Source organism: Anser anser, assembly GCF_964211835.1.
Source record: "Anser anser genome assembly, chromosome: 4".
Lineage (NCBI taxonomy): Eukaryota > Metazoa > Chordata > Aves > Anseriformes > Anatidae > Anser > Anser anser.
Genome location: NC_139724.1, coordinates 37,537,469 through 37,561,623, shown reverse-complemented (window position 1 = coordinate 37,561,623; position 24,155 = coordinate 37,537,469). Strand labels below are relative to the sequence as shown.

At 42.1% G+C, this 24,155-nt stretch overlaps 2 protein-coding genes across 3 annotated transcripts in view; both read right to left on the bottom strand.

Moving 5' to 3' along the window:
- The window catches only part of RNF150 (ring finger protein 150), a 121,537-nt gene extending 104,326 nt beyond the window's left edge, over positions 1 to 17,211 (bottom strand). Inside the window, exon 1 of one of the 2 annotated variants that reach the window (XM_083834927.1) lies at positions 16,386 to 17,211. In XM_083834927.1, coding sequence (XP_083691053.1) covers positions 16,386 to 16,851 — 466 coding nt within the window. In that variant the 5' untranslated portion in view covers positions 16,852 to 17,211. The remainder of the gene's footprint in view (positions 1 to 16,385) is intronic. The other variant, XM_083834926.1, reaches the window with a different exon arrangement.
- Positions 17,212 to 17,730: 519 nt separating this feature from the next.
- LOC310899017 (uncharacterized protein) overlaps positions 17,731 to 24,155 on the bottom strand; it is a 75,180-nt gene continuing 68,755 nt past the window's right edge. The window contains exons 3-5 of the transcript XR_014583913.1: positions 24,069 to 24,151; positions 19,696 to 19,754; positions 17,731 to 19,002 (exon numbers count right to left, since the gene is read on the bottom strand). The gene's annotated coding sequence lies outside the window, so the exon portion shown is untranslated. The remainder of the gene's footprint in view (positions 19,003 to 19,695; positions 19,755 to 24,068; positions 24,152 to 24,155) is intronic.

Genomic DNA, 24,155 nt, shown 5'->3' with positions numbered 1-24,155 from the left:
GTATCAGCAGATCAGAGCTACCAGCTTAAATCATGAACTCCAGCTACCCTGTTATTTCCATGCTGAATCACCTATCAGGATCTCTCCTTTGATTTCTAATACTTTTATGTAATAGTTACATTTCTCTTTGGCATAGCTGTGCATTTGATATCTCCGTCTGCATTTAGCCACCTACAATTAATTTGTATCAAAGTGATCAAAAGGCAAAGCATGTTTAGGATACAGCAAAGCCTACATTAACTGAGAGACAGAGCTTTTTGCATTAGCAAACATCTCTATTAGCAGATTCACCATAAGGCATGCTGAAGACATGCAAAGGGGTTAAATAACCACAGACTTCCAAAACGAAGATATAGGGAAAACTGAAAATAAACCATTTACAGTACAAATCACACCATTCAATATGTTGTCATCAGACCCTGAAAACAGAGAGTGATCTGAAGCATGTTATAGGAGCCAAATGAGATTAACATAGCAGTGGTTTTGAAAATCCCACAAGCTCTCAAAACAGATCAGCATCACTCGAAACACAATATGCATGTTAGAACAAAGGCACGGAAAGTGCCATGCAGTATTTCCTGCATCTGCACTGTGGCATCCGCAGCTGAACATTATTTCCAGGAAAATTAAGAAAAAAAGAAAAAAAGTCACCAACCAACCAGTCACATATTCCGAGATCTTACAGCTACTCTAACCTTCTGTTTGGAACAAATTCGGCCTGCATTAAATGCCATCTTAACGTGGTCAGATTGGAAACAAGTAAGGAATTGCTTACTTTGCTCAGCTTAATGTGGATAGACTTTGTTTCTCTATTTCTGTGGCAACAGTCCACATTTATTCCGCATACAGATGGGTGGCATAAAATGTGGATTCTATTCCTTCCCTGGAGACTGCAAATACTAATTTTGAGCATTCTCCTAATAACCTAACAATCACTGAAGCATTCCTCCAAAAACAAAGCTGTCACCATTCCCATTCCTTCTTAGCATACCAGTTAGTGAAGAAAGGTGTGAGAACTATACTGGTCTCACCCTCCTGGTATAGAACAGGTCTTTTTGCAGTGCATCCAGCCAGTATCTGCTTGCAATTCAGAAGCTTTTATTTGAACTATGACCTTCAGCAAGCAGTAACATCTCTTGCAGCTGTTAGGAGCTTGGCCGATCCCTTCTCTTGGAGATCAGCAAGCAGGCATCTGAATACTGCTACCAGGATTGCAAACCAAGCTTTTCAGCCTCTTCCAGCAGCACAGCTCTAACACACATACACACACACCCTTGATTCCTTCCATTTCATGCAAAAGCCCTAAGACTTGCAAGAACTAAATGTTAGTTGTCAGTAGGTTTCAAAAAAAATAGTTTTGAAGTTCACTGTCAGAAATATATGTAAGATATTCTCAAGCACTTCAGAAGGTAAGAAAATTAACTTCTACCCATGCCGTAAACGTAACAATGGCTAGGTAATTTACACAATCACTCAAGGCTAGGTGGACATTTTATTAAATGAGCTGGAGCATGCAAATTAATACTTCCAGCTTCAAGACACTCACAGGCTGGCCCACAATCTTACTCAATTACAAGATGACCTTAATGAAGCCCCAGTATTGTTTGCTGGGTTACTGGAATCTGACTGATGTGTGCAGATCATATGAAGTGCAGAGCGTTTCTACCTAACCCAGGCGCTGCTGAAAGACTGGTATTATTTCAGTCGGGTCATGATGAAAGGGGTTTCACTGCAGTTGACAACAATGTGTTAAACACTATGGAGGCAGCGGAAGATACATCATGAGTTCAGATATTTATTTTCTTGCTTTAACTACTTAGAAATGAAATCCTTAAGAAGTTTTGGCACTGACTTCAGCAGGGTTAGGATTTCAGAAGTAGAGGTTACAAATTAATGGCATAGGTAAGTGCATTGCTGGCGATCAGCTAACTTACAATGCTTTTTCTAAAGGAAATATTTGGGGGTTGGAATTTTACAGGGTGGCTATTGGCTTTCTCTTCATAACATTTTAAAAAAGTAATAAAATGGAACGGAGACTTGGGAGACTTTTAAAGGGATAGTAGCTAACCTAAAAGTTCAGAAATCCACATCTGAGCTGGCCTAAAAGTAGTGTGCATACAGAAAATACAGCTTGTAAAAATTCAGTTGGAAGCCCAATCTAATCCCAAAACCCCAACTAAGAATTATAGAAACCATCATATTGATGTTAGAGATTTTTTTTCCTGTGAGCTTCCTGTAACTTTTCCAGTCAAGCTGTGTGCTTTTTCAAAGTAGTTAGAGAAGTAGTTATAAACTTCATACATTATTGCAGTTTGAATGACACCACGTCTGCACAGCGTAACATCTTTCCACAAGAAAAAGGCACAATCTCTTTACTGCTACAGCCTGCATGTGCTTAAATGCTGTGTATATTATTCCTTTAATAATGATAATGACCCTATTATTAAAAGATGGAAAACAGAAATGATTTTTTTTCAGCTGTATGAATATTGTGCACTTGACTAAAAACCTAACACCTCAGATCCTGAAAGCTTGCCTGTGCCATTAGGTGGAGATGACTGTTGTATAACAGCATCAACATCAGCCTTATTTTAAAATTAATCAAGCCTGCAATAACTCTCTGCTGGATGGATTACAATTCTGCTGTATTAGACAAGGAGAAGCATGAGAAGTTAAACTAAGGCCCAGGCCAGTGAACAGCATAGCACCCTCAGACAGATACAACGAGCCCCACTGCTACTGATGTCCATTCACATTGAAATAACCAAGCATGTTTGAGGCTCGTGCCGATGAATACAGATTTGCAGGGCACTGAAGACACTACTGAGTCACCTCAGGTATTCATTAATACTTGTATCCTACACGTGAATATCTGTCTGGTCCGGCAAGCCTTACACTGCTGTTAACATGGTTGTCTTGGAGCACCCTTACTTATTTAAAGGTTATTAAGAATTATTAAGTTATTAAAGACTGTATTATTTCAAGACAGATCTCTGTAACTAAAAATGGCAGTTAACTTGTTAGGAATATCTGTTAATTTTACACTTTCTTCCTCAGAAGTTACAGTTTCTCATCCTCTCACCATATGCCAAACAATTGTGCAAATGGCTGTGAGTGCTGTTCAAAATTGACATGTACCATCGGGAACACCAAGAAACCTCTCCTGAGTTTCTCAAAACAAAATGAAGCTGACAGACTGATAAGGCCACAAGGGAGAATGAAAAACTTTATCTACTGGAACCAAATCTGTAAAACATTACAATAATTATTCCCAAACTGGAATAGGCGTAGGGTATGGAGCTGTGGTGTATCTGATAGGCCTCAGATATGTATGTAGTTCCAAATTAGGCAACTCCCTGATTCGCAAGAAATACGTGTGGCTATTCTAAATTACACGAACTTCTCTCTCTAGTTCAACTAGCCAGTAGAATTGACTGGTTAATGTAAATCTCTAAGCAATCTGCAAATAACTAACAAGCTGTCCACACTTCTCACAACTATGATTGTTCCTCTGCATGCACTGGTAACAGACATCGAATAAAAATAGAGTTAAGAAGAGACAGCAACCAGGTTCTGAAGAGCTTGGGTGGCCAACTCTTCCCCAGTTGGAAGGGAAAGAGTGTCACTGGAAGCTGAGAGGCACCTCCGCTCCTCAGGGTGATGCAGACATCTGATAACCCAGAAAGCAGAAGCTAATCAATGTGGAGAAATGAAAAGTAATTAAAACATCTGTTTTATTAGGCGTTTATAAAACACCTGCTTCATATATATTTCACACGTACGTATAATAAACAAAAACATTCTGTTGTAAGGACGGTGACTATTCACAATGCAGTGTTACAGGAGGCAATAAGAACCACAAGATTACCCCAGCATTGCTCTTAGTAATAAACCTCTGGGCTACATCAGACACTTCTGCCAATTTCATAGGTGACATTTTCCCATAAAACCACTTTCAGCCACACTTAGTCAAGGTGCTCAACTTCTGGCCTATTCTTTGCAAGAACTAAATGCAAGCTTAGTGATAAGCATTTATGTAAACCTTGTCCTCAATTGGGACATGAAGCATTCTCCAAATTACCTTAATGTAATGTAGATATCAAAAATAATGTCTATGCTAAATTTTAAAATAGCTACCAGTGAGTTTTATGACAGCAAAATCACCATCTTAGCAAAGTGAGAAGTGATTTTTAAGTATGTCTCATTTGTGAATAAGAGATTTTATAAGTTGTCATATTGATCTATGCACGGGGTGAGACACAGTTACACTTTCCGCCCTGCTAACATTACTACCAAAGTGTCCATTGTTTTACATATGCACAGTATCTCATGTTCTGCAGGCTAATCCAGATATAGATCTGGCTAGTCAATACCAAAGCCAACAGCTTTGTGATAAAACTAGCAGTTAATACCGGAATTGATGACAAATATTTCTGGACTATTGACATAAAGTAAATTGCCCAGAAAGGACCAACATCCTTGTGCTGATCCAGCACTTTATTGCTTTAAAACTAAGAACAAATTTGTGTCAAATGTACAAGATAATCAAAAATCTATACTAAAAATTCAGTGCTTGCTTCATTAGTTTTTGTAAGTCTAATACCAGAAAGAAGGTTATATAAGTCAGCTAATGGGAATGAAACCCTTAATTAAAGGTTTCATGTCCCTTAATTAGAGAAAGAACTGAAAGGTCATGCATATTTAGAGACAATATCAATTCTCTGTTACCAAAAATTTTCTTGAACTACCAACCATTAGAAATTATAAATTCAGAAAAAAATAATTACACAGTCCCATTTTTCTCTTAAGAATAGGTCATGGCCTCCCTCATAATTTCCATTTCAGTAGGTTCTAGTTAGTACAGTAGGACTGCAAAAAAAACAACCAACCAACCGAAAAGGCTGTCTGGGACTTAGGTAGATAAATACAAGAGAATGTCTAAAGAGAAAAAAAAACAGAAAAAAAATATTTTCTTATGTGGTTTCTTAAGCAGAGGTTAGCAGGCCCTGAGTGGAAAGGATAGATGAGTTCCCTGAAGAAGCAGCAGGCACTAGCAGGTCCTGCCTGCCTTAGGTTGAGCTTATTACTTTCCCATACTGTCAAGCTCTTTGGTAGCTTTCTCCAACTTACTTATGACTCCAGCTGGGCAATAGTCTGTCATCAATACAATCCCCAATCCTCAAACACCAGGCAACAAGCAAAACTGTGAATGGCAACTAGAAGATATGCAAGCACAAGGCAACCGAGACCCTCATCATCTCAGGGACCATTCACAGCACCTGTCAAGGCAGCAGGGACAAACAGCAACAAGGCAGCAAACAAGAACATTTCAAAGATTGGGGCAGTACCAGTGAGAAATGGGAATCGGTGCAGAGCTGAAAAGGGGATGAAGATACACTGATTAGTCAAATAAGTTTCATGCCCTCTGAGAGGAAGAATATCTCACCTCTGAAGATCTTACAGAGGTGACAAGCTACTTGGATGGCTATTTTCCCCATCAATGTGACTTCTTCTCTGAGAAAAGTTGATTAAAATGTAACATATCATCAAAAAAAGGAAAACCAAACCATATCTGAACCTGAATTTCTTAGACACGAAGTATTTACTAAAATGAAATCTTTCTTCAAATTTAGAACTGTAAGATCTTTTTTGGAGAGCAAGATCTTTCCAAAACATTTGTTCTTTGAAAGTCCATTTCACTACTAAAGAAAAAACATTCTGACAGAAAAAGTCGCAGTCGGTTTTCCTAGCACCCAACAAGAGAAACTTAATCTTCTTCTGTAAAAGCATGAAAGAGCAGGATCTGCCTCCTCTGTTCATAAAGGAGCATAATTTAGTGTTTTAAGAATTCATGAAAAAGACTTACGAGTGTTCAGCACAAAGCCATTCTATGCATAGCAAATGTGCTGTGTTCTTACTGGTATTCTTCCATTCCGAAGTAGCACTGCCACACCTCCTGACCGCTGGTGTCCCACTCCTCCAGGCCAACCCTGAGCAGCAGCCAGCAGATGCTCTTTAAACCCAGAGTCAGCTGCAAAGCAAAAGCAACTGAAAGTGCATAGTCCTGCTCCGCTTTCCTTTACAGCCTTTGGGTATTTTTGTCGACCTGGGGGAGTGGGGTAAAAAGGTAAGGTTGGAAAAAAAGAAAAGGGGAAGATGTAAAACAAAACACAACAGTTAAAAAAAAAAAAGGTAAGAAAAGAAAAAAAAGGTTAAAAAAAATACAAGAGAAGACCAAGGGAAAGACTTATCGTAACCGGGGAAAGTAAAGAAAAAACCACACACACACACAAAGGAAAAATAAGCAGAAAATGAAGAGGACTGAAGGAAAAATAAGACAAAAGAAAGACTTCAAAGACAATATCATAGCAAGACATAAGTGATTTCACTCAGCTCCTCGAATTCCAGCATGAAGAGTCTTGGTATAGTATTTATTAAAGGTACAGACTTCAGGGACAACCAGATGGTGCTTTAAACACATGGACATATAAAGAGCGATAAGAGACCAGGCACAGAGGTTATACAATCTTGCAAAAACTGCCTCAGTCAAGGAACATGAAACTGGCAGGTAAAGCTAGGAGACAGCAAACGCATCATAAAAGCTTAAAAATTCACAAGAGGGGAAAGCATATTCTGTACAAGTATAAGCAGCAATCATGAATTCACGAATGACACTGCAGCCTCAGACTGTTCTGTTTCAAAGATTTATTTATTTATTTATTTATTTGAGTACCAACAGACATGCCCCAGAGACATGGCCACAGATTTAACGTTCTCTAACACAGAGATTGCTGAAAGGCCAAGGGAGAAGCAGAAGTACATTTCCATCTTTTAACAGAAAATACTGAAATGGAAAAGGAATACTAACGTTTTAGCCAGCTTTGCAGGACGTAAACCCAGAAAGATCTTTATCAGATATTGTTATCGAACTCTTGTGTAACTGGAAAATCCAAGAAATCTTTTACAGTGAAGATTGTTAGACACCCTAGGCTTTGATCATGAGGAAATAGAATTACTTCGCTAAAATGAGAGTAAAAACTAGGTGCAAAAGCTTCTTATGTGAACAAACCAATTTAAGCAAAAGAATAAAACCATAAAGCTTATTGTACTTGGTCTGAACCCAGGCAACCCACAACACTTGTTAAACTGACGTTTATATATTTTACAGTAATCTCAAGATGAGAAGTGTTAACTGAAGATGAATCTGTCTACTAGGCTCGAGTCCAGTCTTAGTGCTGCTGTATAACACCAGACACATTCAACACAATATAGCAGTGACTGCACTAGAAATGAATACTTTGACTAGGATTGCAAGATCAAGCAGTAAATAGAAGAGCACAGTTTAATGATGTGTGATTTACAACGAAGGAAGCTACAGATTAATGTGATGCATAATTCTCCTTAAAATACATCATCTAGAGAGATTCTTACAATGACTTGCAAAAAAGAAGTGCCTTGCAAGGAGAGATGTAAACAGTAAGAGCCAAACCAAAGAACATATTAAAAGGGAGGAAGCCCAAGGTATAAAACAAATTATGAGAAAAAATAATATTCTGTATCATTAAGCCAATGTTCAGGGACAAACGGTGATGGTTCGTAGACAAGTACATCAGTAGCAAGGAGCTGACTTGGTAGAAAAGGATACAGAGAACTGCTTCGTTATGGAGCGCTGGTACCGCTGCCTGCTATGCTAAGCTGTGCTGTCTCTTTGCTTCTCCCTCACTCTGAGTTCACTTGCTGTATGATCTCAGATTGCAAACTGACACGTTACCCAGTGTCAGGGGTCTTCTCTCATGATAAAGGCTTCCAGACACTATGGATTATAAATTCATTTTTAAAAGCTATGTCTCATTAAGCGTGTAGCACAAGGGAGCACTCACCAACCTATTCCACATATCCCTGGAGAAATTATATTCCTATGCAGATGTAATGCTTCTATCCATGCTTAAGAAGTACACAAGAAACTCAAACCAGGTCAGAAGTTACGTTTCTGTGTTTTGGGAATCAGAAAGACAAACATTTCTTCCTTCAGTTTTGTCTTCAACTGAAAATAAATTATAAGTTAAAACAAATGGGCTACCTTCCCAATTTACAGCAGGGAATATTAGATACACAAACACGGTTAAACATCAAATTGGAGATCAAAACTCTGACAGACCCTTAGGTCTAGCAGTATAATTGATATCACTATGATTATACTGTCAGAAATAAATGAACGGGCACTTCAACTTATTGATGTTATTTGTTAGTCGCTCTTGAGAAGGGAAAGAAATGAATAATTATTTGAAAAAGCTATTTTATCTGTAAGTAGCGAAGAATAAAAGATGCTAGCTTTTCATATTTCCGTGTAAAATAGCAGTAAAACAAATAGGTTAATCTTTTCATCATCTCCTTCAGCTCTCCTCAGTTCAGTTTCCTAAGGTTTATCTCTTAGAATTTATTGAAGACGAGCCAAAATATAAATAATGCCCTTGTTAAGCCTCTCTTGTAAAACACAGCTGCACGGTGTTACTGTTTCATAGGAAAACCAACCTTCACAACCTTTCTCCATCTACTAGACCTGTTGTAAGAAGAGGTGTTTCCACATACTCATTTCTGAACTAAAAACTATTATTTCCATCAGGATGGTAAGTTCACCTAAGTCAGTGATTTTCACCCTCTCCCAGCTGGAGATTTATTTCTAATGGGTCCACAAAATGTGTTGAAGAATGGTAAGTCTACTGCTGATGGGCTTAATTTCACACCAACTTCATTAGCCAACACGTAGGTTTATAATGCGTGGGAACCACTAATATAGACAGTCAATCAGATGGAAGATACAAAGCTGGTAGATTTAATACAGTAAATTTTAAAAGCTGAGATTTCATCTGAGTGATTTTTCTCCTCCAGAAAACAGAAAATATACTTCTCAATAGAATTAGCTTTTCAGACACTTCTAAAAGCACTCATGAGCAAGCAGGGTAGCCAGAGATCTCATTGACCCCTGCTCATTCACATTCAAGACCCAGTCAAACTGTGCAGTGGCTGACATGCTCTGTCCATCTAGATATCTTTCTCGGAAAAAAAACAAAATTGTATGGAGTGAAATGAGGAGAGAATTGGCCACTAGTGAAGTCCTGGGTCACATCCCTCTGTGGAATCAAGACACAGCAGAATTAGCCTGCCTGGACATACCCAGTTACAAAATATTTTGTCTTTCTTCATGCAATTGCCACGTACTGCCACGTACTTCCCTGAAATTGTGAGGTACAATGGTTAAGGTTGGCCTTAAATCTTATGTTATAGCTGTTATGCCTCAATTTCCACAGTCATCTCAGCAGTGAGAATTAAATATTATTGCAAGATACAGCACTGCTATTTAATATCCTCCTACATGTTACTTCTCTTGCCTCACCACCATGCAGCTGCTCAGAGACTGCATTTGGTCCTGGTGCATCCCAAGACTCCTTTAGCAAGATGCTATGCAAAAAAACCCACTGTGGCAGTCAGTACTATCTGGCAATACTGCAGAAAGCTGTCCTGCATTAGTAAGGTGACAGATTACATGGACTACTCAGTCCCTTCCATATCCAATTTCTACGAGTCAATGATTGTATTGTTTCCTCCCTTCTGTATCAAAGAAGTCATCAAGTGACTAGTACTCAAATGCAACTGAAAGGGCAGAAGTGGGGCTTGTCTTGAAATGAATGCTATTTCTATGCAGGCTAGTTACGCAAAAGTTACTGGGAAGTGGAGATGTCATTGGGCTATCCCTTCATAAAGATCTGACTCTTCATCAGCCCCGCTTGTGGTGCTAGGAGGCAGAGGTTACTTGAAACTCTGTCATCTCACATGACAATGCGCTATGAGTTCCATCAAATAAGTCTGGCATAATAATGGGTTCTCTTAGTCCTTTGCTTACATGAGAAAAGTAGAAAGCTGTTCCCTTCTCTAACCAGGAAAAGACAGGACTGAACTAACTGCAGGTTTCTCTCCCCTTTTGCTGCAAGTGGCCATGTGCTCTGTGACATATCATGGAGGGTGACAGCACAGAAATGTATCTGCATGAATCAGTGAGCTGCAATAGAGTTAACGCACTAGCCACAGACTGCCACAGTACCCTAATAACCCAAGTTAACAAATACCATTTTAAAGCCCAAATACGTAGCAGAGACAAACCATTACTTCATCAAGGGTAAACTGTTCTCTTGAAGACAATATACCAAAAGGAGATGCTCCAGATTAACAGTCAGCAGTTAGAATCAATGCTGATACAGATCCTTTTCTAAGGAAGATTTTCTTCTTGCCATGTCACTTCACTGCAGAGAGCTGAAGGCAACTCTTATATGAAAATCACTGTGAGCAAACACTGCAGGTAACCAAATGGCATGCAGAAATCTAACTGTTTTTGCAATCAGTAAGCTTGGAGGATCAACACGATTTCAATGAACCAATACTTCAACGCTTTGTAGAGAAAGCTGTATCTTACAACTTGACCCAAAGCTCAGTGGATTTGCTGTGTTCCCACTGACTGCAACTGGCTCTGAAGTAGATATATAAGCCAGCCATACGGTTGAAAGAAGATGCAAGATTCAACAAGGCAAAAAGGGTATCATCTAGTGACCAAAATCAGTGCCCCAGCACTGAAGTGGCTGCCCCACATGGTATTTTGTTCCTCTAGTCCCTGTCTAGTCTCCCCACATTCATCCTTTTGAACTCATTTAAAGCTAAACTAGTTACCTAACATCACAATGCCCCCCACAACTTGGCGTATATGAGGACATCTGCAATAGAGAGGTCCATAGAACCATACAATATCCCAAGTTGGAAGGGACCCACAAGGACCACCAAGTCCAACGCCTTGCTCCATGCAGAACCACCCAAAAATCAGACCCTATGTCTGAGAGCGTTGTCCGAATGCTTCTTGAACTCCAGAAGACTTGGTGCCATGACCACTGCCCTGGGGAGCCTGTCCCAGTGCCTGACCACCCTCTGGGTGCAGAACCTTCTCCTAACACCCAGCCTGACCCTCCCCTGTCCCAGCTCCATGCTGTTCCCTTGCGTCCTCATGCTGGTCACGAGAGAGCAGATATTGGTGCCTGCCCCTCTTCTCCCCCTTGTGAGGAAACTGTAGGCTGCGATGAGGTGTTTCCTCTTCTCTGGGCTGAACAATCCAAGTGACTTCAGCCGCTCCTCATACGTCTTCCCCTCTAGAGTCTTCACCATCTTTGTAGCCCTCCTTTGGACACTCTCTACTAGTTTTACGTCCTTTTTATACTGTGGCGCCCAGAACTGCACACAGTACTCGAGGTGAGGCCGCACCAGCATAGAGCAGAGCAGGACAATCCCTTCCCTCAGCACCCAGGGTACGGTTGGCCCTTCTGGCTGCCAGGACACACCGCTGGCTCGCATTTGACTTGCCATCAACCGGAACAGGTCCCTTTCTGCAGGGCAGCCCTCTGGCCTCTCATCTCCCAGACTGTATATACAGCCAGGGTTGCCCTGTCCCTGGTGCAGAATCTGTCACTTACTCTTGTTAAACTTCATATTGCTGATGATTGCCCAGACCTCTAGCCTGTCAAGATCTCTCTGCAAGGCCTCTCTACCCTTGAGGGAGTCAACAGCTCCTCCCAGTTTAGCACTGGTCCAGCACTAAAGCACAGCAGAACTAATAGGCAGAAGCGTGACTCACTAGTGAACGCAGTGGGACAGCTTGTCGGCACTACTGCTGGCTCTAGCCAACATTATAAATCTCCAATTTTGATAAGTATCAAGAAGCAGATATACAAAACCTGCTAAAAAACAGGCTTACATGATGGATCCAGGAGGTCCTCCGAGTCCCTAGGGATGGCAGCATACCTCAGCCATGCCCTGATCGATAGACATCAGTACATCTCTGAGACTTACCTCCCTCCCCGATTAAGTTAGTTTCTATTAGGAATGAATCCTGGTGCCTGAACAGAAGATTATGGTAGGCCCTGAAAGCCCAAAATCTCCAACCCTCGATTAATTCACAATTATCCATAAATAAATTCAGTGTGAATGCTATCAGCACATTCTCCTCATTAGAATCCAACAAAAGTTTAGGAAAGCAATTGTTTTAGTAAAAGAACAAATGAGGTAACTACAGTATTGGATTATTTCTGTAAAGAGAGAAATCTTCAACTTCAGTGTTTAATTTGCACGAGTACAAGTTGTACAGCTACAAAGGAGCCCAAAGCCAAAACTACTAACACCAAATCCCAAAATATGTAAAAAGCAAGACTAGTCATTGATCAGGGAACAAAAGGCTGAGTACAAAGGAAGAAGTTGTTATTGAACTGAACAGGCATGGACCAAGGCTGGCCATGTGTGGAAGGACATTCCGGGTTTTGCAACGGGATGGCCATGCTCTCCTCATGCAATCTGGTGCACACATGCTGAACTTCAGGGCCAAGGAGGAAGGGAAGAAGTCAGAATCATCTTAGACCACACAGGAGATTCATGTCTCAAAGATGCATCTGACAGTTGCTGACAGTATGTATGAGCCATTACAAAAAAACAGCGAGGCATCTGCCTCTCATTGAGAACAGGCTGCCATACATGCAGCATGCGACTGCGAATTTATGATGGCACGCATTGCAAAAGCAGAATACAGAGAACGCAGAACTGCCTGACTTGCATCTGACTGTGGTCCAAAGTACTTAAGATGCAATTTACTTCATATAATAACCATATCCATTTTGTGAGATACTCTGATGCACTCCAGAATTCAAACTGAATGTTACATGTGGTATTGATTAACACGGATTTGACTTTTACCCACATATGAACTGTGCACCAGGCACAGCTAACATCCCTCCCTAGACCCAAGCACCTGACGTAGGTGTCAAAGTTAGAAGTGGTCAGCCTAGGTTCCCTCAATAGCTAATGACAGCTGCAGAGATGGGATTTCCCACCTTCAACTACCTTCTGAAATTGCCCCCCCTTAGTGTCTCCATAGAGCACAGAGGGCATCTGCTAAGACAGGTAGTGAGAATACTTCCAATTAATAAGTTATTAAATGTAGACACAGTTGCTAGAGCCTTTTCAGACCTAAATGACAGCTAATTTGTTCCAAATAAGAAAAAATGCCAATCAGAGCCCTGAATGACATTATGGATTATTTTCCTGGAATAAAAAGAGCATCTCCTCTTTATTATTAGAAAAATTGATGGAGGAGAAACAAAAAAGGATCTGAAAGAGAAATTCTAGATGTTTTTGTTCCTCCTCTGGTTAAAACCTACTTAGTCAAAAAGCAAACACAGTTGAACCCAAAGCTCCTATACCATACTTCAAGCCTGTAAAAATAAAGATTCACAAAGCCTATAATCTTATGATGCAGAACCTAAGTGTGTCCGAGCATGAAAACCAGAGAGCTCTGCACTTCCTGTGAACACAGACGTTACAGCTCTACCTCCTTCGTCTGGATATGCAAGCAGTGACCTAAGAGGCTCCAAGAGAGCAAAGACTTTCAATACAGTGAATGAACTGTTTCAAATTGAGCACTTAGTTTGTTCCATCTGGTGCACTATAAATTAATCCTGGAAAGTTGTAGCTAAAGATCTGCATGACGGACTTGTGTATAATACCACCTTGGTTTCCATTTGAGGGGGTGAGGGGCTTAAGGGGCAAAGGGACAACCACCTACAATCCTTCAAATTGAAGAAAAGTATCTTGCTGCAGATTCCTACAGATTTTAAGATCAGAAGGTACGTTTTAGCAAAGATTCATTGTAACTGAAAACAGGAAATATAATTGAAGATACAGCTGTTAAGTAAAAATCTTTGGCAGGAGAAAGAGAGCTTTGGGGAAAAGGCAGTAAGGGCAATAGCTTACGAAATAATAGGTGAATGTGGTCAAAAAGGGGAATGAAGCGTAGGAATAGATATGAAGAAATAAGAGTGGGGAGAGAGAAGCAGAAACACAGAGATAAAATGACGGTAAAAGAAGGAAGGCAGAACACATAAAAAAGATGTACACGAGGAAAAGATGTCTCAGGAGGACCAGCAGTTCTTCATGAGAATGGGAGCCACGTTGTTACGCAACAGGACATAGCATTTTCTATATAAGAAGGAGTTTATTAAAGCTTACTTGAAGCCTCAATAAAAAATCTGTGGGAGGAAAAAAAAAAAAAGAGTAACATATTTCTTTCAACTTTTAAATCGCTTTTTAGGTCATATTTCACCCCCCCTCCCCCTACAAGTATTTTCCAGGACGGAATTTTCTTCTTCCCACTCCAGGATTTGGCGTGGGCAGAGCACCACAGATGCTGCTGAACTCAGAAACCAGGAACCTGATTCATTCTTTCCTTGAATCCTGTGCTATCATTTAGACTGGGACTGAGCAAACGTCAAAGGCTGCAAGTCAGAAAGACGATTTTACACAGCTTGTATGTTAAATTTGCCCCAGCACAATGGTGGTACAAAAAGACGAGTAAAGGTAAATCCAGCTCTGAATCTCTGTATGTTTGTCCAACATTTGTTCAAGAATACTTATTTTTCCTTCTGTTCCAGTAGACTTAAGCTCTAAAATTCTCCTCAGTTTTGACTGCATGCAGAGGGCAGGTTTTCCCTAACGCAAGACCAACAACTGTTTTTCCAACTTCACAGAACAAAAATCCTTAAAATGAAGACAAACTCCTACAATCAATCAGCAAAGCCCTTCAGTCTGATAGAGTTCAACAAGTCCAGATTATTTTCCGTTCAGTTTCCGTTCATTTCAGCCTCAGCAACTGTACAATCACACTGCTGGGTATCAATTCGGTACTCAAACAGGATTCTCAGCGTAAGCTGGAAGCAGTCATATGATATAAAAGAAGCTGCCCCCAAGATAAGTGATACAGCGGTTGTATTTTTGAAAGCTGAGGCCACTTTCACTAAGAAAGATTCCTTGCTTACTTCATTTTAGACTTTAAAATAAACAAAAGCTGTAGCATTTTAAAAGGTTAGACATTTTTTACTCCCACTGTTCCTTAATAAAACACCATTTGTGTGGGAAAACAGCTTAACGCATACTTTAAAAACAGGCAAACCATTAATTGATCCAACATGTTGGCAGTTTTAGAGAAATTTACTGGACAAGCACAAGCGACGCATCTGAAGTTTTGAAACAGCCCGAGCTTTACTTTAAGGGTGCGAAAGTATGCCAAGTTCCTACTATGTTATACTGCCTAGTAAATAATCTGTCATACTTAAAGTAGCAAGAAGTATTATCTGAACAGCTACTAAACCACATGCAGGTTATAAAGCACAGTTTTAAGAAGCTCAAGAGGTTAGGAGTTCCTTGTCTTACAAAACCAATGGAAAATACTAAAGAAAATCTTCCACCGATCCCATCAAAGAAACGTGCCCAAATAAACAGTTAATCTCTTAAGGAGGCAGCACGCAAGGGGTTCCTTCCAAAAGCACTGCTTTTGCATCAGCAGTATTGTAGCATTAGTCAGGCAACAAATTGTTTTTCAGCACATCTGTGCTAGCTACTTTACTGACAGACTTTAAAATGTCATTAGAATAAGAGCCTGTTTTGCAGCCTTCCTGTGTTTCAATTTACCCCCAACTCTGCTAAGATTCAACTGGCATGAAGCAGCTGGGCATGATTAGTTACTGGATGCAAACCAAAATGAAATTTCACAATAGGTGGCATTTTAGTCCTTACAGAACAGGCTGTTAGTATAAAAGAGCAGTGACCCCTGGCACAAAACACCATCCCTAAATATAAACCCTGTGATCTGTTTTTAAATCTATGCTATTTCAGCTCAAACGCTGTTACAAAAACAGTGGGTTTGTTTGTGGATATAACCAGAGGTTCGTGTTGTTTCTGACAACTGGATTTCTGCTGCGTTAGTTGAGGAGCACACGTTGGGAGCCAAGTACCTGTGTGCCGGCACTGTGAGCACCCCATCAGAGGGTTCACCCGGCGAGTGAAGCCCCCTGAATCCTGGACAAAACGTCCCATGTTCTCACCAAATCAGATACTTGGCTTTCCTGCCTGATCCCATGGCTTTTATGCTATCACAGGTGAGACAGTGGACATCGTGCCCCTACTTTCTTGCACCTCCTGATACGCGCACATCACAAACACCACCCGCCTCCTCCTGAGCAGGTCTCACTCCCACAGGGCACCTGCCAGAGGACCCAACAAATAACAGGAGCTCCGTGGTGGGCTCGGGGTCCCATCTGTCCCTCCGATCAACCCAAACTTCGCATCTCCCAAACTTTTTGCCCCCAGAGCACTGCCGGCAGCACACCCATCGCTTGCCATGGGCACCCACCGCCCAGCGAGGCCTGCAGCCCAGCGTGCCGCCATCCGGGAGGTGCGAGGCCACCTTCCCTCCGGCCGGGGCGAAGCGGGGCGCCCAGCGGGCAGCGGGGAGCAGGGCATCTCACCTGCGTAGGGCATGGTGATGGTCTCGTTGGCGTTGCTGGAGCCCACGTTGTAGATGACGACGGCCGAGGCGTTCTGGGCGGCGGCGTGGCGGATCTTGTCCTTGTAGGTGCAGTTGCCCCGCGGGATGAGGGCCACCCAGCTCTTGCCCGGCGCCGGGGCGTTGAAGCGGGTGCCGGGGTCGCAGGCGTAGCGGTCGGCGGGCGAGGCGGAGAGGGCCACCTGCCCGCGGGCGTCCTGCTTGGGCGACTGGTCGCCGTAGCGCCCGCACTCGCTCTTCTCGCTGCGGAGCTCGGCGCTGCCGCCCGCCGGGTCGGCGTAGGTGATGTTGACGAAGGCCGTGTACCACTCCTCCTTCTCGGCCACGGTGAAGTCCAGGCACAGCAGATGCACGAAACAAAAGGACAGCAGCCATGTTGAGAGAGCCAGGCTGCGGCACGCTTGGATCACAGACATTGCCATCTTCATCTGCCGGCCCCCCCACCCGCCCCCCCGCAGCCGGCCGGCCCGCCCCCGCTGCCTGCGCCGTGTGTGTGTGCGTGCGGGAGTGTGTGTGCGTGTGCCCCGAGCGGGGCGGCGCTGCTCCCGCCGGGCGCCGTGCGGGGGAGGGCGGGGGGCCCTCCCTCCCCTCCGCAGCCCGCTGCCTAATTCATAGCGGGGCCGTTTGATTTCCTCGGGCTGGCCCCGGACGCGGCGGCGCCGCCCCCCCCCCCCCTTCCCTCCCCGCTTCCTCCCGCCGCCCTGCCCGCACCGCGCGGCCGCCTCCCCCCGCTGCGGGCAGGAGCGGAGCGGAGCGGAGCTGTGGCGGCGGTGGGGGAGCGGAGAGTTTCCACCCGGCGCCGGGCCCGGCCCCCCGGGGAACGGGGCGCCGGGGGCCGAGGAGCGGCCTGGTGGCGGCGGCGCGGCAGCGGCACCTGGCGGGGGCCGGGCGCAGCGCGGCCGCTGGGGACGGGGCCAAGGCACGGCGGCGGGGCTGGGGCGGGGGGGGAGCGCGGGCCCCTGAGGAGACGGCGGTCGGGGCGCCTCGCCGTTGGGCTGGCCTGCCTCTGGGTCTTCCTTCGGGCCTGGCCTCGGTTGGGTTTGGCTTTTTGACTGCTGTACCACAGGGCAAAACAGTTAGAAATCTTGCTGCCTCCGTTGCCCAAACGTCTGTCAGCTTTCCTGGCCACCGGCAGGACGGAGGGGTAGGTGGTCTAGGACCAGAGATAGATTCCTCATAAAAACAGATCTGTGAAACATCCTAAGGATACTGCTGTTGCTCTTGCAAACATGAACGTTGTAATGTACAGCTGTAGTCCCGAGCAGCAAAAGCCAGCAGGGAAAAATCCACAGAGGGACAGTCACTTGTGTCTCTTCCAAAGTTACATATATTTAAACGCATGTGTACAGGTTTTAAAGTACAGACAGAGTAACTTACTATACAGCTGTGAATGTTACTGGCAAGCACGTTTACCAAAATCAGGTGAGCTCTGGCACGAGCACGTCTAATGCAAAAGCTTCCAAAAATGACAAAGGAGCTCTCTGGAAACACTCAGACTCAACAGACACAGGTAGAAAAGAATAGCCTAATCCTAGCTCAGTGAAAGCCCAGATTTGTGGATTTTAACATATAAAACACCCAAAAAGAGTTTTGGCCAAGACTTAAACGCCTTTCATACCAATATAAAACAAGGTCAGATAGCAACTGACTCTGTCCATCTTAGTGCAAGTGAGCAGCAAAAATTCTGCTTTTCTATAACAATGTTCAGTAACAGAAGGACATCTCACAAGATTAACACATATTGCCTATTTTAGCCACCTTGTTTTTAAAATGTGGTGCTAAAAATGGCATACTCTTTGGCTGAGATGAAATGCATAAGTATCTCACTAGTGGCAATATTTTCCCATTTCCAGTTCATGTTCATAGCTGCCATTGATCTAAGCTGTCTTCTGCCAACAGCCTTAACCATGTTTTACACACACATGCTGCTTTGAATAGGTTATTTCCCCAAAGTTAAAAAAAAAAAAAAAAGTGATTTTTCTGAGGAAGAGTTACAAATATGGGAATAAAATAGAGAAATGTGTACGAAAGTATAGTGGGTTACCAAAAAGCTGCAAATCTACCAGGAATCAAGAGGACAATTTCGCTTGAAAGCCCATTCCTAGAGAAGTGAAGTCAGCAATTAAGATGAAAAACTTACCATGTAAAACTAACGTTGAGAAAGGAAAGTAGAGGGCAATCAACATTAATTAAAAAGGGTTGAGATTTCATAGAGGCAGCAAAATCCAGCAGGGAAAAATCCATGTCTGGCAGGGCTAGGGGCAATAAAGCATTTGTGTATTTGGAAGAGTAAGAAATATTATTAGAAGAGAAGGCAGAAGAGGTATAAATGGGTGATAAATATTTCAGTTTTGTATCTGGAAAGAAAAGGAGAATGTATTTCTCAGATCATTGACTCATAAAATAGAGATTAAGAAGCAACTCCTAAGAACATACAAAAACCAGCCAACCCAGAAAAATGGTACACATGAATCCCAAAAGAGTGGGCTGGGGGTGGAGAAAATACCCAGCTCTCTGACACTACTTGAAGTAAATCTTGTCACAACAGGAAAATCTTGAAAGATTGACTGCTCAGTTTCCTGAAAAGATCCAGAAAATCAAATTATGGTGGCCACTTAGTTACAGACTGGTCAGTCTGGTGTTAACAAACACCAAGGAAAAGACGATTGAAAAACAGATTTTTGAAAGGTGTGTTATATAACGACATTCTCATTACATATGTAACACATGAAGAACCAGGCAAGATGAGCTTAGTTGAAGTATAACTCAATGCAAAAATATGAATGAAACCACCACCCTCTCAGGAGCAGAACTGGTATGTATGTGTGTTATCCTGCACACAAAGGCAGAGTGGGAAGGAATTGTGCTTTACTCCTAAGGAAAGGAAAGAAAGGGCCCAAAGAGGATGCAGCAATACTCAGATGTTCCAGAGGAGTAACAAGTAGGAGTAGAGAAGCAATTTTCTCTCTGCATGAAGCATCACTGAGACAGATACTAGAAGCTGCCCAGTCTTGGTATCTGCATTTTTCAAATGATATTGAAATACCAGAGAAGGTTAAGAAAGGAAACCTAAAAATGATTTTAAATAATTCCTCTCCGGGGAGAGATTTCAGGTGCCCAATCTATTCAGCCTTTCAAGAAAAGAGGCAATATGATCACACATTATGGAAGTACCATCACAGGGATATAACAGCAGGTATTAAAAGGCTCTTTAAGCTAGGGGATAAAGGCGTAACAAGAACCCAAATTTTAAACTAGACAATGCAACTTACAGCAAAGGTTGCTGTTTAAAGTGGTTGTCCATTGTAGAAAACTCTGAAGTGAAACTGTCCTGGGAAGTGAAAGACAAGTTCATGTCAAACAAAAGATACCTCTGGAAAGTATACTTGATTGAAGTACAAGTATGAAATTCTTCAGAGCGACTCTATAATCTAGTGGATGCTTCTCACCTTAAAATGAATGAAAACAACAGACTATTTAATTAGTTTTGTTGCCAAAAGCCAAAGTACAATTAACTAGGTTAACCTGTTGATTTCCAATCACCCAGACAGCCGACGATGGTCCTTCCCTATTTTTTGTTTCTGTTCATAGGAACGTCTGAGGTTCTCCCTTTGCTTTGCTCCTCAGAGAGCCGGTCTGGCCCAACACAACACCATCATACTTTGAATAAACATCCAAGCAGCCGTAACGTTTCCTCTTAGTCCCCCACTACTTTTGGCACCACCTTACCCTAGTCTATGCTCTCTCCTTCAGGAAAACAAACAAAAAACAAAACAAAACAAAACAAACCCTGTGAGTTTTGTTCCCCCCAGCCTCTGCAGACACATACAAGGCACTCATCCAGCATGATCACACATCACCTTGCCTGGATTACAGTGGAAAGCACAATCTCTATGTTTATGCACTATTGAAAAACATTTTACAGGATCTGTAACACTTTTTTTTTTTTTTTTTTTAAGCTCAGGATTTGTAGATATTTCAAGGAATCACCACTTGACTGAATTACTGACACTAAGCTGCTCACCTCTGCCTGAGCCTTCCCTCTGAATGGGCCCAACTAATTTGGAATTTAGCAATGTGTGATCAGCTGCTTTTCTGTGTGCTCTCCACGCCTTGGTTACAGTGAATTACATTTGCTGTGTTGTTAGATATCTTTCTATCTTGTTTGGTTCCTCTGATGTTCTTCCAGTTTCCTATGAATAATCTGGACAGTTCTTGCAATGTTATTTCTATTATTTTTTCACATGTATATAAGGGTATCAATTGTATGCAGAAGGGCGGAGAGAAAGGATTGTTTCCAGGAGAACTCCAGATTCATGACATACAGAACACAGAAGATGGATTTAGGTAACAGCTGATTATGAGTAAATGACAAACTGAAATTCACTACATGACTACCTCTATTATGTACCAAAATAAATACATTGTTAATTTACTGTTTCACAAGGTAAAATTCATTAGTTTATACCTTTTTTTGGCTTAAAAGCTAACTTGTTACGTTTACATTGTGCTAGACTGTGTCTGTTACACACAAAAATTTCGAGCTGTCAGCTAGAAATTGCTTCTGTTAAAGGAGAGGAATCTCCTCCAGGCTGTTACGCTGTCACCCCTCTGTTAGGGGATCCCATGGAGTTTTGTGGGCCTCTGTCTCAGCCTGTTTGGACAATCATTGTCAAGAGTTAAAATGGTGAAGGTTTAAAGTAAGGTTAGGTTGTCTAAATTCTGATGAAGTAGGGATTTACCTGAAATTTCAGCATCTTAATGCAGAAGAATGACTGGGCTATACCTGAGATAGCATTGCCAGCTATTTTTAAAAGTGTGCTGGCACCCAAATTAGGTGTTTTGGCTCCCTTTATCATTAATGGCAAGCACCTTCAGCAAGCAATTCAGAGCATGCAAATGTGATGTCTTACTGAATACAGGGCCTAGATGCACCCAATTGTTGACGATTCTGTGTTGATCTGGACACAGGCAAAAGCAAGCCCACAGAAAATAGACACTGCAGGGTAGGTGGGAAGTCCCATCGGGGGGCAGCTCTGTTCCCCCTGCATTCAACACAGTGAGCCCTCACAGGGGTAGGACCCCAGCAGGTGTGGGCTCAGAGAGACTTGGGGTTAGAGCTAACTGCAAGGCAGCCTGAAGGCATTTTGATGCTGATGGACAGCTGGAAGAGTTGACTGAAATATGATCTCTACAGGTGCTCAGGAAAATGAGGACTTTCTCCTCCCCTAGCTATGAAACTGAAATTGATTCTTGCTTACAGCTGGAGAAGAACAGAAGAGATGTTAACACTGGGAAGCTGCACAAAGGGTAAAGAGATACCTTCGCCTCACCCATTTGCTGCTAATACTATCCTTTGCATTACAGAAAACAACACATTTGTTCATTAAGAGAGTTAATTGAGCAATACATCTTTTCATAACCTAATTGACACTGTTAATACTTCATCCATCTTCCTATTCATATGCTAATACTATATTGCTTGTCACAGAATCCTGCCTTAGATTTGAACACTCCTTCATTCTTCTGCAAAGTCGTTTGAATTACTATACTAGCTACAGTAGTTCTGGTTTCATTTACTTAGGTCAATTTAATATTTTTCATAACATTCTGATGCTCTAAAGAAATATTGAAAGTAAAGCTCCAGAGGGGAAAAAAAAAAAAGTGTTCCAGATAGATAAACTCACTGCTGCTATAGGAAACGTTTAGTAGAATTTATAGGGAAAGTGACATTTTCATTTAAAAATTATGAAAAGTGTTGAAGGGAGCTTTATCTTGTTTGATCCTTATTAAGTTTTCATAGTGAGATGGTGCTCCTTGTGTCCCAGAGGCAAAATTGCCATGTCTTATCATATTTGTTTAGCATCTGCTTTTGTTATAGATATTTTTTGTAAACTACAAGAACCCAGGAGATTGCTGCTGATGAACACCATTCTGCCTGTTCCTTCTTCAGTTATAGCCTCTTAAAAATAAAAACATTTGAAAGAAACATGTCTCTTTTGTGCCATTTCTTTCTCTTCCATGATAGCTCACTCAGCTCCCTTAAACTTTCAGTATTTTTCTTGTTTATCATTAATTTAATGTACAGGCTTACTCAGCCCTCAGAGAAAATACTGTCTTTTCCTTTACAATGTGAAAATATCAAAAGGTTAGCTTTCTTCATCTAGTAGATTATTTTCCTTGCTCTCCTTGAAAGGGAGTCATTTCAGCAAATCACTCAGAGAAGAAGTGAACTGACATAACCCAGCCCCAGCTTTGCAGAGTAGCCCAGGTGTTAGCACTGGGCTGGGATTTCCTGCCATCCCAACTGGCTGGTTACTCCTGCACTACACCAGAAACCTCTTGATTTCAAGTGCTCATACTACTGCTCCTTTTCTTCTAAAAAGGTACTGTTATTAAACTTACCACCTTCCATAGCCCTACAGCATAGGTAGATGGGCAAGGACTGCATTAGATCCATGTACCTTCATCTTCTTCCTTGAATAGTCAGCCACACTGACTGGAGGCAGCCTTTAGCTTGTCTGGGGTTAAGGATCACATTTTTATCTGCATCTGTGCTAACTGCTCTAGCACTGACAGGTGCGCAGAGTGTGAAATGCAGTCCTGCAGAGGCAGAATTTCTTCACACACACAAATTCAGGCTCCAAAATGGTGCCAGTTCCTAGTGTTTTAATAATCTTCCAGGGGAAATAATGCAAAGAACCTATAAGAAGGTGTAATTTGTAATACAGATTCTTTCCAAAAAAATCCTCCCAAAAAATCAAACTGGAAATGTATTAGCCAAAACTGTGTAAAGAGCGGAATTTGCTGTAGAAGCTGCATAGAAATGTGTGATTAGAGATTATCTGTGCCTCTGAATATCTGAATGAAGAGAGTCATGCTAAGTGTTAATTAGGTGGCTCATAACTTGCATTGTATAATAATAAATCTTGGAAGTACAAGTTGCCAGCTATATGCCATCCTCTAATGACTAAAAGAAATACTCAGTTCAGTCTCTGTGCAGGAAAACACTGATCTTGCCTACTGTGGACAGCATATATTAAATATTAAGGCATTTTTCAATTAATAGCAGATTTCTGCTTAACGTTTTAGAAACTTTCACAAACATTTCAGTGAATGTGCTGCAGAAGAAGTATATACACAGTCAAAGTTATTCTCACAGACATCTTGCTCCTTTGGCAATATGAAGTGGGAGAGAGTGCAGAGCTACAGAATGCAACGCTCATCTCAGCAAGGCCACACCACAAGCTCTGGGTGGCATAGTCACAGTGAAAGATTTTTCTAGTAGGAGGCTCAGCTTTTGAAAGGATGCTTCTAAATTCTTCTACCTTTGCTGAAATGAAGCTTTTAATTGCCAGCACTGAGGGGACAGGCTACACGTGCACATCCTAGCTGTGACTCAGAGACTGCTCTTACAAGCGACACTTCTTTTAGGTTTACATTTCCATAAAGTTAGCACACTTAGACCAAAAGTCGAGTGTACCCAGCGACACCAAGTAGTTAGTTTGTTAAGACTCCCACCTACAAACCTCTGAATAGAATAATGAAGAATAGATATACCCAGTATAACTGTGGGAATGTTTATGTCACAGTTCAGACATATGCAGAGATTCCCAATCTCACTTGAACGCAAGGCAGCACATACCTGGATTAATTGGGCATGTTTCCATACTAATACACCTTGCTGCTGAACTTATAGAGAGCATTTACACAATGCCACACAGGTCACTGC